Here is a 15,260-nt window from a genome sequence, read left to right as displayed (position 1 = left end):
AAATATTACAGCTGAAGCCTCAATTTCCGGAGACTGCCAGACTAATGACTGCCTAGGTCATTAAGCCTCATATACAGCAGCAATTTTATGTATGAATTCAGCAATATACTTAAGAAATTCAGTTAAAGATAAGCATGCATTTGAGTAATTTCTGGACTCAGTTCAAATATTTTGTATCGTTTAGGTATTGTCATAGCTGACAGTATTTTAACAAGCAAGTATTATTCACAGGGATGTTAAATTCCTATCACAATCAAAAATCTCACCAGTTTCAAGTTTTTCCCCAAAAACAAGCTCTATCTTGTCACTCCCATGTAGAAACTTCAAAGACTAAACCAGAAAAGACTGGAAAGGATTCAAAAGAACTTTAACTCTTCTTTTCTAGGAATACCAGCATGTATAATGGCTTCTAACTAATAGGGTTTTAAATTTTTTGGTTGTCATAGAGATGCATATAATATATATCTAAATCAGACTGCAAGATAAGCAGAAAGACCACTGCTGTCAACTGGCAAATCATTTTAAGCATTCCTTTCCCATGGTTCAACATAATCCAAGCCAAGATGTGCAAAGATTTCTTCCTCACTTCCAGCTTTGAGAAAGATCCTCTGTGAAAGAATTAAAGAAAAAGGAAGTCAATAAGGGTGTTAGAGGGAAATTCCAACTGATTTTTTTTGCTGTTTAAAAGGAGTTAATTTTGACAGTTCTACCCTTTGTATTCTCTACAGAATACACTGTCTTCATCAGTGTGCCAACCTTGAAATCTGAAAACAAGTTAAAAAATAATTCTAATGCTGCTTGATGCTTTCAGTTCTAATGACCGATTTACAAGCTTTTGTTTTGATTTACTTTTTCAGGACTCTGTGCACAAGTATTGGGACTAGAACTCAAATAAAACCTACATTTCCCTTCCATGACTTGGAAGCTTGATTTCTTAATAAAATCATCAATGTTTTTTTAAATTAGTATAGCAATGTTCTTTATAAATGCATTCAAGATGATTCAATGGTTACACTAATTATGTATAGCCAAGCATTAAAAGAAACAATGCTTTCCAAATTTCTAATACTTAAAAAAAGGCTTATCTGAAAAGACAGAATATTCCACCTGGAAAAGCAAGCTGAAAATAAGGGATCAACAACTGCAATTAGTTTTTTACACACACACTCCTACTGAATGTTTTATAGTAAAAAACAGTTTTGTTTTTTCATATATGCACTTCTGATAACACAGGATAGTATTCTTGCACAGGAACCACCCACAAGCCCTACCTCCCCTAAGATGACTGCTATAGTAAAGTATGCCTTATGCATTCCTTTCACCACTGAAGTACAATAATAATTAAAAAAAAATTGCTGAGGTAGATGAATACTAAAACAGTGAATCCTCACCATTTAGAGGAGTTTGGAAGCAAGAATGAACTTATTTTCATTGAAAAAGTATATTTAATATTTCAGCAATTTCTGTATCGTTTGAAGTTAAGTCTCAATCAGCGTTCAGCTCTGAACAATGTCAAACTCCAGTGTTATGAAAACTTCGGGGTTAAGGTTTCATAATCTTCTAGATTTACTTTCCACTGTGAAAGAGGAAAAGCTGTCTAGAGAAATACCCACTGATGAATTCCACTTAGTTGGGAAAATCTCTGACTACCATAAAATTTAGGAACATTTGTGCCAGCACTTCTGCTTTCTCAGCTGCCAACCACTGCCTCCAGGAGGGCTATGCTGTCCAGCACACCCATAGGAATGTGTCAGTCCATTCTTTCTAGTGTGTGATCTGTATCTCAGTCATAGAATCATAGAATCATTAAGGTTGGAAAAAACCTCTAAGATTATCAAGTCCAACCATCAATGCAACACCACCATGCCCATTAAACCATGCCCCGAAGTGCCACATCCACACGTTTTTCGAACACTTCCAGTGATGGCGACTCCACCAACTCCCTGGGCAGCCTGTTCCAATGCTTGACCACTCTTTCAGTAGATAATTTTTTCCTAATATCCAGTCTAAACCTCCCCTGGTACTACTTGAGGCCATTTCCTCTCATCTTATCACTAGTTAGTTGGGAGAAGAGACCAACACCCTCGTCGCCACAACCCCCTTTCAGGTAGTTGTAGAGAGCGATAAGGTCTCCCCTCAGACTCCTCCAGACTGAACACCCCCAGTTCCCTCAGCTTCTCCTCATAAGACTTGTGCTCCAGACCCCTCACCAGCTTCATTGCCCTTCTCTGGACACGCTCCAGCACCTCAGCATCCTTCTTGTAGTGAGGGGCCCAAAACTGAACACAGGATTCAAGCTGCGGCCTCACCAGTGCCGAGTACAGGGACACGATCACTTCCCTACTCCTGCTGGCCACACTATTGCTGATACAGGCCAGGATGCTGTTGGCCTTCTTGGCCACCTGGGCACACTGCTGGCTCATGTTCAGCCGGCTGTCAAGCAGTACCCCCAAGTCCTTTTCCGTCGGGCAGCTCTCCAGCCACTCCTCCCCAAGCCTGTAGCGTTGCATGGGGTGGTTGTGACCCAAGTGCAGGACCCAGCACTTGTTAAACCTCATACAGCTGATCTCAGCCCATTGATCCAGCCTGTCCAGATCCCTCTGCAGACCCTTCCTGCCCTCGAGCAGGTCAACAATCCCACCCAATTTAGTGTCATCTGCAAACTTACTAAGGGAGCACTTGATCCCCTCATCCAGATCATCAATAGAGTTATTAAACAAGACCGGCCCCAGAACCAAGCCCTGGGGAACACCGCTTGTGACGGGCCACCAGCTGGATTTAACTCCGCTCACCACAACTCTCTGGGCTTGGCCGTCCAGCCAGTTCTTTACCCAGCAAAGAGTAAACCTGTCTAAGCCATGAGCCACCAGCTTCTCTAGGAGAATGCTGTGGGAGACGTTGTCAAAGGCTTTACAATAGTATTTTGATTCAAACTGACACAAACACAGAAGATGTTGGAGTGCAATTGTGAATGCAGTGTTCTTTGCCCAATTCCAACCAGCAGCCTTGATTAGAAAAAATAAATACTATCCAAAAGGCCAAAGACTAACTTCAGAGGGGGTTTAGATATTGGTACAAAAATGGCATATCGACTCATGGTCTGTGCAGGATCCATAATTGCCTCCCAGCACGTGCAGAAGGCAGGAGATACAAAAAGATGCAGAAGTAGGAAGCTCTTTTTTTTTTTCTCTTTAAAAATAGTCATATATTCTGAAGTCAAATATGAATATTCTGCATAAAACTTGAAGGATTTTTTTTTATTTTAATCAGGATCTCAGTTGCCAGCTCTTGTGAACAGAGAGAAAAGTAACACTACAGGGTCCCAGCTGGCCAGACAGAGGGTTTAGGTTATCCACAGCATGAAGGACCTGGCCTGTTACTACTCCTCTGTGCCCAGGTCTCTGTGTTGTGCTTCCATCTCTGGTTACTGTGGAAATGCAGATGTCCTGTCAGGAGACACAGTTTTGCCAAGGCATAACGAAGAATTAAACCCCTAAAGTGAAATGTAACATTAATTGTCAGCTGGAGTATAACTCAATCAGGGATTCAATCAAATCAGAAACCTGTTTCCATTTCATTGTAGGGGCATTTGAAATTTGAAATTCTAAATCCAACTCTACAGAAAATGCCCGCCTTTCATTGACACTGTTCAGCTCCATTAGCCAGAGTAGCCGAGCTGGCAGCTTTCCTAATAGCTATTTTTCAATGCCACAAAGTAGAATGAAAGACAGGTTAACAGTGCTAGAAAGGTTATGAAGACTAAATTGAATACTAGAGGTTAGATGCTCCTGAGCCAATAGAGCCAGAGGCCATCAGTGTTCCCTTGAGCTTGGGAGGACAGAAAGGAGTATGAGGTTCCAAGATTCCGATTCTGCTCTTCCAGAGTTCCCAACCAGCAAAGTAAGTATTTGAGAGTAGTTCTGGCCAATTCTAACATTGAATCCGTCCAAATTTATGAAGTCATTTATCTTTCTTAGCAAATTATTGATATACAGTGAATATGGAAATTGGAAATTGGAATATTTTCACTTTTTATTGGAGACAGTTCATCTTTAATTAGACAAAAAGAATTGTAATAGGCAAATAATTAGAGTAGATGGTAATTATGGCAACATGTAGTAATGTGTTCTGTGTTATTAATAAAAATATATTACAAAATCAGAAAGCAACCTTTAAAATTGTATCTGTTTTTGTAATGTCCTGTATCAATATGTACACTGCAGTCTTCACAAATAGTGCCTTGCCATGCTCAGAAGCTACTTGCTTATCACATTTAGCATTTATATTCCCCAGATTTGCATTTGCACAACTATCATGTATCAATTGCACTTTACCCAAACCAAACCCACTGAAATAAAGTCTTTCTCACTGAGGTCAGTAGATATTATATTAAGCTCTACTATAAAGGCATTGATTTCAGGCAGTGATACATTCCATGTGGATCAGAGATTTATTACTAGAGTGCATAGTGAAAGTACTTAACAAAGTATATGAAGTTGCTTTCACTTTCCCATAATGAATTACACATCTGTAAGATAATTTTCATATTCAAACACACAGTATTAGAAATTTGAGGGAATAATCTGGTTCACTGTTTCAGGGACGTTTGGGGTTTTTTTTAATCAAATCAGGACAAACATTGTATGCCTTATTGCTTTGACACCTGTAGTGTAAAAACAGTTTTCCAAGGGATTTTGTCTTCCACCATGAAGTTCTCAGCATATGAATATTTAGACTCTGTGCCCCAGACAACTACAGAGTATTGCTGGAATATAAAAAGCTGAAAACAATCACATAACCATAATGAACTGACAGTTCAAAGTTCTGTCTGCAATAGTAAAGTTTGCTTATAAAGCATAGACAAATAATGTTCCTTTTTCCTAGGAGGTTCAAATGTCAGATTCCAGAATAAAAGGAACTACAAAAAGCACTGACCAGGGGAAGACTGATCCTTTTTCATATAGACAGGACTAGAAAAAATGGTAGAAAAGACAATACTGAACACAATAGAAGAAAAGAAAAGAAGACATTGATAACTGCCCATTGGGTAACAATACTGAGGATAATTTGTTCCTAGAGTATGACCTGAGAGGACAGGATTTTAGGGATTTTGGGGAGTTTGGGGCTTTTTTTTTCTTTTACTATTACTAAGAACAAGAGAGGGCAATCCATACACGTACATTACTGCAAAAAAGTAAATGAAAAAAAAGATCTTACGCTTGTAGACAGATGTTATAGATACTTTTTAATAGAAGCTCTTCATATCTATGGGATCCCAAATTGCATCCCATTTCTTTTGCTCTGCCACTTTATGTTTTTCTGCAAGCAAAACTCATTTCATTTTCTTGACAGGGAAAATTTCTAATACAAAGTGTCTGATGCTGAATACCATTCTCAGTAGCTACAAGCCATGTTTCTAAATGAATCTCTAGCTGATATCTGCCGAATGATTTAGCAATGTAAGTGTTATTAATGTTAATCATAACCTATGATTTTGCTGCTTTGTCAATCTATGCAGAGCTTATACAGTGATGCAAATTTGATTATTGCATTCACTACCGTTCTTTCTTCCTTTTTTTCTTTTCTTTTAGTTCAAGAGAAGTAATGAACTGCTTGCCCAGTTGTGAATATTTTTCAGTTTCTTACTGATATTCAACAGATCTCAGACAGGCTCAATCAACATCAATCAAACTTACAAAAAACAATGCTCTGGAGCAGGTGGTATCACTCTGCTCTTATCCCATTTAATCAATTCTATTATTTCAACTGATGTAAATATTACATTTGTGGTTGCAAACATGACCATTAACTACACCTAATGTAGAACAGCTGCCATTCAAATGCTTTCTTATGTGAACTGCTACCTATTATTTTTCATTTTGGCATTAATGATCAATACTACTTTTGATGAAAGAGAAGCAGAGAGTGAAGGCACAGAGCTAGCATTGCTTGATGATATCCTAACTAGCACTGCCAAAGTTCAAACAGATGTTATCCTACTATTGTCACTTGGTTTCATCTCACATTTTAATACAATGAAGCTAACAAAACAAAACCATTACTCAGTAAAGTAGAATTCTAGTTTTAGGTATATAAATCAGCATTGGCCAACAGCACATGTTTCTTTTGGGGGGCAAATACTTCTTTTACTGATTTTGTATATATGTCATTTAAATGATCAGAAAAAGTTGAATGCACAGGAAAGTACCTCAGACCCCTTTTTCTCTTCCATTTTTTTAGTACCTCCATATGTCCGTTTAACCTACTTCTTGAGCAGTTCAACATCAGTAGGGTGACCCTACACATCAATATAGGAAACCTTAAAATATGGTTAGCAATTTGTCTAATAAAGACCCAAGAAATCAGAGATTACTAGAAATTACTGTGCACAAATTCTTGATTTTCATAACACAAAGCATCTTGCTATTATATGAAAATTTAGGCCACTGGATATGCACTGTTCAAGTATTAAGCAACCTGTACTTTCAATGAGCCTAGATGAATCCTTTAGGTTGTTGAAATGAAAATATACTGCTTAGACACCCAGCCAACAGTTGCCTCTCCTGTGGCCATCCATCTTCCTTTCCACTGTTTGGTCAGGAAGGAAAAATACTACGGTGATAGCAACCTCCTGACACTGCACTGAACAAAACAATACTTTGCTGAGGTTGCTTACTCAGGTATATAGATATATAGATATAAGCTGTTGCTCCGCCTGCAACTGCTCTGACAGATTTGTGTACACAAAGTTCCTGAAACCAAGTCTACTCATTCTCTCCACCAATGTTAACTCAGTCTTCTTGAAAAGCACCATTTAATCATTCCAAGTAGACTGATATCCTACTTTTTATTACCAAATAGCCTGGTAATAATAGTGTGTTGCCAATACCAGAGTGAGTAAACGATTATAATTGAGTAATACTATAAAGAACTCTCAGCCTGTTATAGTGGCATTTTCCTCATGTCAGGATGAACTTAGGAAGTTAGTTTGAATACATGTACCTCACAATAAAAGCCAGGAGGACCATGTACACAGTATCATTGATGAAATGGGATTTAATGGTTCTGAACCAGGATATTTACATGTGCAACCCACTATTCTAAAGATGAGACACATGGTGGAAATTGGCTTAATTTCTTTCTTTAAATCCTTATTATGCTTCGTATTAGCTGAGAAACAGGAATTAACTATGAAGTTTCCTAGATGATTACTGGCCCACTTTATGCATTAAAATCTATACATTTACATTTATACATTTACAGAGCTACTTTATACATTATTTGAACATTTATTCTTGAATAAGTCATAGCAAAATCGTGCCCTTTCAAAGACCAAAGAATTCCTTCCATATCCCCTTTTTCCTGCTCTTTTCATAGTGCTGACTTTTGTTTGCTCTGCATCTGTAATTCAGACAGAATACAGTCATACTCCAGTGGATTTCATTATCCTTTGGAAAACGGTGACATTGTATAGGAGGCACCTTCCCTCCTTTTGCAAAAGACCCTGAAGGGCCATAATCATTAAGGTCTGTCTGGACTGCTTCTGACATATTATTTCTTCAAATAAATTGGGAAGGGAGGGCGGTGGAGTGGAGGACTGAGAATATTGCCAACAGTATCTTGTTAACAAATTAGGAAATGGTTTGGTACAACTTTGCTTCTAGACAAGTATCTGGGAATGACGTTAATACATACATTTGTTCTAACCTTTTCTTTGTATCCTGATGATGTTGCATGCTTTAAAATGGCAAACTCTTACATAGCGTGGTTAGGGATTTTCTCATGTAATTTTGGTCTTCTCTCACTAATTTTTACTTGGTGTTTCACATGTGACATCTATTCACATCAGTTTAATTACCTTAATATTTGCTTTCCTTTTTAAATTATTAAAATGGAGCTATAACAAAAATATGATCATATCTAACTTTGTAGTATTTCCAGTAGACTGAATGATAAATACCAAGCAGTCTAAACCCCCACCTCTTTACATTTCTGGAATAATTACAGTGGCAGTAAGCATGACAATGATAAATGAACAACAGAAAAGGACAGACTGCCATTTGCAAACTTTGAACTTAACTGTTCATTGTGCTTGGACAGAGTCCATTCTAAAAATAAGTTTTGTGGGTAAAGTCAATTGTAGATGAATGATGGTAACAACAGGATTTGCTTAATCAACCATGGTAAAAGATAGCATAATACACCTTAAATTTATCTAACATATGTATTTGTCACTTTAAAGACATCTTCACATGCCACCATTTACACCAAGTCAACTAAAATTTTTTTTATTAAAGATACTTGGGAGTAATGCAGAGATGATGTTACTTACACTGCTTGCAATAGCTTCCAAGGTGTGAAAGCACTTCTCTAGATATGAAAGGCCAATGCATTCAGTGAAGCAGTGCACCATAACACCAAAGACCTACAGTTTACCGAATATACTAAGATGGTTTATTAGATTAAAGATGCAAAGCTATTAAACTGCTCACACTCCCTTTTTCTCTGATTCCATTTGCTCAAATAACATTTATACCTGGTAAAAAAAAATATAAATAGCTGTTAATTAAATTAATAAAATGAACTTACGGAAAGAATTGCAAAGGCAGAAACATAAGTAATCCAGCAAGTAGCAAATACTTTCCACCAGATGAGCAGCGGGAATGTTCATGCATGTTTACCTGACCTGAGCATTACCCTATCTGTTCGCTGCCACTGGGCCATTTTTGCTAGATCAAGTGTTGATGCACCACCAGACACGTCACACCAGTACTGCAGAAACCTTTAGGAAGATGCTACTTTTAATAAATCAGCCTTTTATAATGTATACCTTATAATGTATGTATTTATTTCATTATTTTATGATTTCTTATTTTCAGATTATACTGACCTAAACTTCTGCATACCATGCTGAAGATACTCGGCTAATGAGGGGGTCTGATCATTGCATCAAAAAAGTGAGCACAATCGTGTATTCACGAAACAATACACTGAAGTCTTTTTGTTGTAACATTTCCTGTAATTCTTAGAATGACTGCAGCTATCTTCTGTACTTGATGTTCATATTTTATTGAGTTTAGAGCAAGACTCTGACAATAAATGGGTATAGCATTAAATTATTTATAATCTGTGAAAATGTTAGAAATAACAATAAATAAAACTAAAACAAGTAAGTTGGAATAGGTGCAAACAACTGCCACTTCTTTCTCTCTATATAGAATATATATATAAAAAACCCATGTATTTCTATAAATGCTAAAACAACCATTGGTGAAATTTTTCTAAAAAGGTAGCAGTAGTACATAAAATTGTTTCTTAATATGATTATTAAATGCAATATGTGAAAATAGCCTCAAGCAGCTGCTTCTAACCCAGAAAAGACTGAGGAGAAAAAAAATAGATAGACATCTGAAAGCTTGAACTACTCGCATTTTCATTTACTGCATGATCAAAATTGCAAGAAAAAGAGTTTTGGGGTTTTCACTACAAAATTCTTTAAAAACAGATATGAGATCTGCCTGAAAGGTAAGAAAAAAAGAAGGAACAAAGAGGCCAGAAAACAAAAAATACGTTGTTATCTTACAAAGAAAATATTACATTAGGAAAGCATGCATCTTTCTGGTTCAACTTCATATGAAGAAGTTACTATGATTCAATAATTCAATTCTGCTGCATAGATTTTGTCAATGGGAAGTTAAAAATCCTTAGGCACAGACCTAATGTTTTATATCAATATAATTCCAGTTGCTTCCTATTTTTGAGAGTTAAATGTTAGTTCCTCTGACTGACAGTACATAAATTCAGTAAAGTAAGTTCTCAGTGCAAAATTAAAGATGGTTCAATGTTACAGGGTTTTTGATTTGTCTACAGTGAGCTGCATGGATTTCTAGTGAACCTTAGCAAACAAGCCTTATGAAATCATGCAGACTGACTACTGCTTTTCACCTGGGAAACCCACTCTGCCTCACTAGCCTGAATATCTCCATTAGCTCACAACGAAGAGAAAACTAGAAAACACTGAGGTCACAGAGAAGTCAATCTCTGGCAAGGAACACATATTTTTCAAACAAAAAGTCAACTTCCAAAGCCAGCCACTGAATGCAGATGTCTAGGAATTCTTGGATGTGACAAGTACAAGGACCACTGTCAAAGAAACCGAGTCAGGAAAGCCCAAGAGAAGACAAGACAGGGAGAACATATGTTCCGTTTCAGCTACACGCATCTTCTCTCGGAAAGAAAGGTCACTCGGAAGAGAGTTAATCAGATTACACAAACTGATTAATGAAAAATGATCTGAATTCACTCCATGGCACAACTAGTCGAATGTTCTATTTATTGACAATTAAGTTATTGTAAGTCCCAAAATAAACACTTTGAGTTGATTATATTCTTGATCCCCATCAACTTCAATTAGGTTTATCCTGGTATCATAAGTATGGAGGTGCTAGTAACATTTTCTAAAAATAAGTAAACAATAAAGGAGGAGAGAAGGACAAGAGGGAGATGTCAGTCAGAGACTAGCAAAAGACAAAAAAAACAGGAGGGAGGAGAGTGTTACTGAATGATTGGCTTGACACGACCTCCTAATGATGCCTCCTGTGCTAACACTTCTTACAATACTGAACATGCTGATGAGCCTCTGCAGTTCAGCACTTTCACACGGGGAATGAGCACCACACACAGAACAAGTCAGGGAGGTAAAACTGAAGAAAATAGTGAAAAGAAATTTTCAGTGGAATTTTAGTTCAGGCATTTCTGAATTGTTTTTTCAGGTAGATGTTAACTTAGACTAAAATCTCCAAAAATGACTCAGAACAATTTACTCCAATCAAATTTATAGAACTGCACAATAAATTTACTCCAACCACCAGCCAGCCAAAAGGCAAGAATGAAAGGGCACCTACAACAGAAAGTAATGGAAAGAGAAGGTGGGGGAAAAGCAATAGTCTAGATAAACTTCTTTAGGTCTTAATAAAGCCTCGTAGCAGATTGAATTAAAAAAAAAAACAACCAAACATTAACCTGTTTTTGTTTTATCTTAATGGATTTCTGAGTGAGTGGGTTTCTGAGAGGAAGCTGCAGGTAGTGCCTGCAAAGTGACTGGGCAGAAATAGCAGCGGCAAGGGAGGGTGAGGAAGGATGTTGCAAACTTCAGATGTTTCAATCACTTACTGTTCAAAACTTGTTTACTCACAAAATTATATTCCTACCTTCTCCATTATCAAAAGCAATCACTTTCTGGAGTGATTTCTTCCAGACAGAGCCTGTGCATTAACTGGGCCAGCTAATAGGTCTGAAAGGTGTAAGCCACAAGGTTTGAAAAAACCTATGAGAAAATGTATGAAAACTCTCTATAGCAGTAGAAAGGAACAGATTTCAAAGAAAAGAAGCATTTTTGCTGTTGTTATTACCACATGTTTGTGTCTATATTTGAATTTACTAACTTAGAGACAAGCAACATTACCTGATTAGTGTAATTTATAATAATACAAGAGATGTAAGCAAAGCTAGCCTCTCTCAAGCATATTTCTTTAAAATCTTCCCTGAATGTTTAGCTCCGTGCTATTTCCTACACTTACCATGTGGAATTTGAGTCATTGAGCATCACCCTAACCGAGAAAGAGGGCTGTGATTTCATTTTACATGTCAAAAAGGAATACATGTGGTACTATATAGAGTTTTTTACTAAAATCAGTAACAGGTGCCCAGTGTTGCCATTAACACTTCAAAAGCATTGACTTCGATAGCAGAATTTGGCAATATCAATGTTTACCCACAGGGACTACGATTCCATTTTCTTTCAACAGCTGAATGTGCACCTCCTCAATCCATGTACTTATGGCCATCGATAAAAGGGTGCAGCCCCTGCACCAGGATTTCCATCTGTCATTCAAGACCATCATGTTCTGCCATGCAGCCTACCTTCAGCGTTGCAAGCAGCTCCGCTCCACTTTTGCTAACTTGTGATGACCAAGATGGAGGCATACTTTGCAAACACTGTTCAGGAAGCCAGCTATTTTCTCTTGCTTCTCTATACTACTGTTAACCTTACAAGAAAGAATGTTGTACATCTTTGGTGGAAAGCAATCTGCTCAGAGCTTCAGTGTAGCAAATAACTTTGCAATTTTACACGTTACAGACCCAGAACTGTGTAAAGCAACGGTAAAGAAAGTGTTACGGAAGACCCATAAATTCCTGCAGTACGCTGAGCGATATGAGGTAGAGGACCTTCAATCGACAATGAGCATATGGGAATACAATGTAACATCAATCCATAGAACAGGCTAGTTCTCTGAAATCATTAGCTGACTCATTAGGGTAGACAAAGTGGTAACAAGAATCACTGTAATCAGTAACTGCCACAGAGAGCTGAATGATTTTATGGAGAGGAAGGGGAGGGAATAGAAGAAACAACCAAAAAAAGTCTAAGCAAAGCAATTTCCAGATAAAAATGCATGCAATCCTGTCATTATAGAAGAGGTTTCAGATAATTGTATTTGATGATTATATCTTGCGTAGTATGAACACTGTCAGAAAGTAACATGGAAAAATGAAACTTCTCCATGGTCCTGACATCCATACTGCTTGCCAGCCTCCGAGGGACAGCATCGTGCTCCACCACTAGTCAGTGAGACAACGTTCTCAGAATAAGACACTGCTTGAACAAAAAATGTGACAGAATCAAGCCCCAAGGCATTGTGTAGTAATTATCCATTAGTATATTTTACTCTTAGTATTTATCTTCATTATGGTCAACACACATTTTCTACATTTTGTGGATTGCTGTAATATCTCAGCATCTGTCTTCTAGTACTTTCCTAAACACTACAACTAACAACAACACTTCTGGTGTTTTTCCTCCCTTGTTTTTCCCTATCTTTTCTTGTTTGGTTTTTGTTTTGTTTTGTTTTTTGAGAGGTTTTGTTTTAAGATTAGGTGTTGGTGATTTTTGCTTTGCTTGTAATTAGACATTTTGCTAAATATTTATGCTATGTTTATGAATGAGACTATCAACAGTACAAACACTTTTATGATAATTATAGAACATAAATGCTGAAGTACTAATTGTGAAGTATTTCATAAAGTTCAATAATAATATTCCACAGCACTGTGTACACACTGTATTTTCTCTTTGATGGTATCATAATGGTTTTCAGTAGCAAATAACCTGAAGTGCCTCTGACATTATATTATCTCCAAATATAATTTTCATGTTTAACTGGTATTTTCTGTAGTAATATTCACGTCACCCTGTCTGCTTTAAAATAAAAACTAGTCTGTTCCTAATCCAGCGACAAATAACATGATAAATAAATCAGAGGAAAATAAAAAACTCTTTGAAATGACATTATAACAAACCATGATTGAAAAAGCAGTATTACAGGCATTACCCATTGACTCAATACCCTCAGGCAAAATCATGTGTAATGGTATTGATGCAAAATAGTGCAGTGGAATTCATTCTAATAATTCTGGGCATGAATAATTTTTGAAGGTAATAGAAGCCAGAATCATAAATTCTCATTTCATTTTACCACTAGACATGTCCTGTGCTTTTAATCAGAAATACCATACTTGAATGTTTCTCTTACAACTATTCTCCAACTCTAGTTATAGGTTTATTCATGTTAAATTTCTGAACAATAAAAAGTAGATCCACTGGGTGAAACTGAATAATCAGGCTAGTGTTAGGATATTCTAGGCATTCATCCTATTAACTATTTCATAACATGGAGCAACAAAATGTCTTCAGGCTTTCTACATGCAGTCAAAGTTCTTACTCCAAGTAGCTTTGATGAAAGAGAAAGACCTGTGTTGAAGAGCTGACACTTCGGAAAATAAAATAGTAAAAAACATTAATATTATCTGTTGACTTAACTGAATGAGCACTTTTTTATTTGCTAGAATTTAAAATTTTCTTCTTAAAGAAGATCATGCTGTGCATAAAATGGGACTACTCTGTGTTTAAAATTACAGATGTGTGGTTACTTGTTGCAAAACCCTACATAGTTATGCATCCAATCTCCCATTACAATTTTAATAATTAAAATTAAAATAATTAAAAACATTCTACAACAAATAAAGAGTATAATACATTAACAGCCAGACTACAAGAATACGTTTGGGCACACAAAGTGAAGAGAAACTTGGAACTTCCTATCTGACAACACAGGCAAAAAAATTAACATGTTAAATAGCCCATTGTTATAAACAGAAAACAGAGCTTCCTTCCAGATAATAGGAATACTCTACTTATTGCTCCCTGTAGTTCTCTGACAATCTGTGTCCTACCACAAAGCCACTAAAAAAATTAACAGGGATTACTTCCTTTCCCCTTTCAGCTATACTTCTGTTTTGCTTTAGGTCTATTACATCTACAGTAGCCATCGCTTGTCAAGTAAGTTAAGTGGTTTATTTTATTTTTCTTTATATAGCTTCATATGAATGAATGAAACGAGAAAAATGCAGAATCCTGGATTTTATGAAATGCAGTTAAGTGTAATTCATATGGGATTATTATAAACAAACCACTTCAAAAGAACATTATTGAGATTGCAAAACCAAACACCTGCAATTTAAGCAATCCCAGAATGTGGTTGATTGTATTTCAACCTTAATTCATTTTTCCTATGTATATGTATTGAGACTTCTTTTTCTCCAAAGAAACACTGCTTCCTTCAATTTATGTAACATATTTAGGATTCTTTCACTATGCAGGAAATATACTGTGCCACAGGGCTAACAAGTATTTGCTGAGAGCACTGACAACGATCTTGGGTTGCGGGCCAGTGTGGCATCAGTCAGTTTTAGCAAGTTGAGATTTTACAATCTGTAGCTGTTTTATGTCCCTCTCTTCCCTACTTCCCTGTACTAAATTGTAGTCTTGATCCCTCCTCTCAGATTTCTAATGCAACTTCAGGCTCCACTCATGCGATATTCCAGAGTAAAGTGAGATAAACACAGTTTACTCAGTTATTTGGGGTAACTGTAAGTTTACCCATTTCTTGTTGCCAGCTCAGAGCATTAGACTGATGAATTTATTTATTTTTTAATCCATCAAACTTCCACTCATATCTCTTCCCTGTCATTCTTTTCTCATGCCCCTCTTCAGCCGAACCTCTTCAACCAACCCCGACTCGTTCCCACAGTGCAGCTTTCTGTGGGAAAATACCCTTCCCATTCCCCATCGCTCTGTCCAGCTGCTCTGCACTTCCTTATCAAATCTGTACATCAACCACAGACTTCCCATTCTAACTCCC

General features: G+C 36.9%; 1 protein-coding gene across 1 annotated transcript in view; it reads right to left on the bottom strand.

The window, feature by feature from the left end:
* Positions 1 to 521: 521 nt before the first annotated feature.
* The window catches only part of DNTT (DNA nucleotidylexotransferase), a gene marked incomplete at both ends in the record, with an annotated part of 93,755 nt that continues 79,016 nt past the window's right edge, over positions 522 to 15,260 (bottom strand). The window contains one exon of the mRNA XM_082002453.1: positions 522 to 608. Within this exon, the coding sequence (XP_081858579.1) occupies positions 522 to 608 (87 nt within the window). The remainder of the gene's footprint in view (positions 609 to 15,260) is intronic.

This window comes from Phaethon aethereus (genome assembly GCF_964289735.1).
Source record: "Phaethon aethereus genome assembly, chromosome: 7".
NCBI classification, from domain to species: domain Eukaryota; kingdom Metazoa; phylum Chordata; class Aves; order Phaethontiformes; family Phaethontidae; genus Phaethon; species Phaethon aethereus.
The sequence above is the reverse complement of the archived record's forward strand: the minus strand, read 5'-3'. Positions and strand labels throughout refer to the sequence as shown.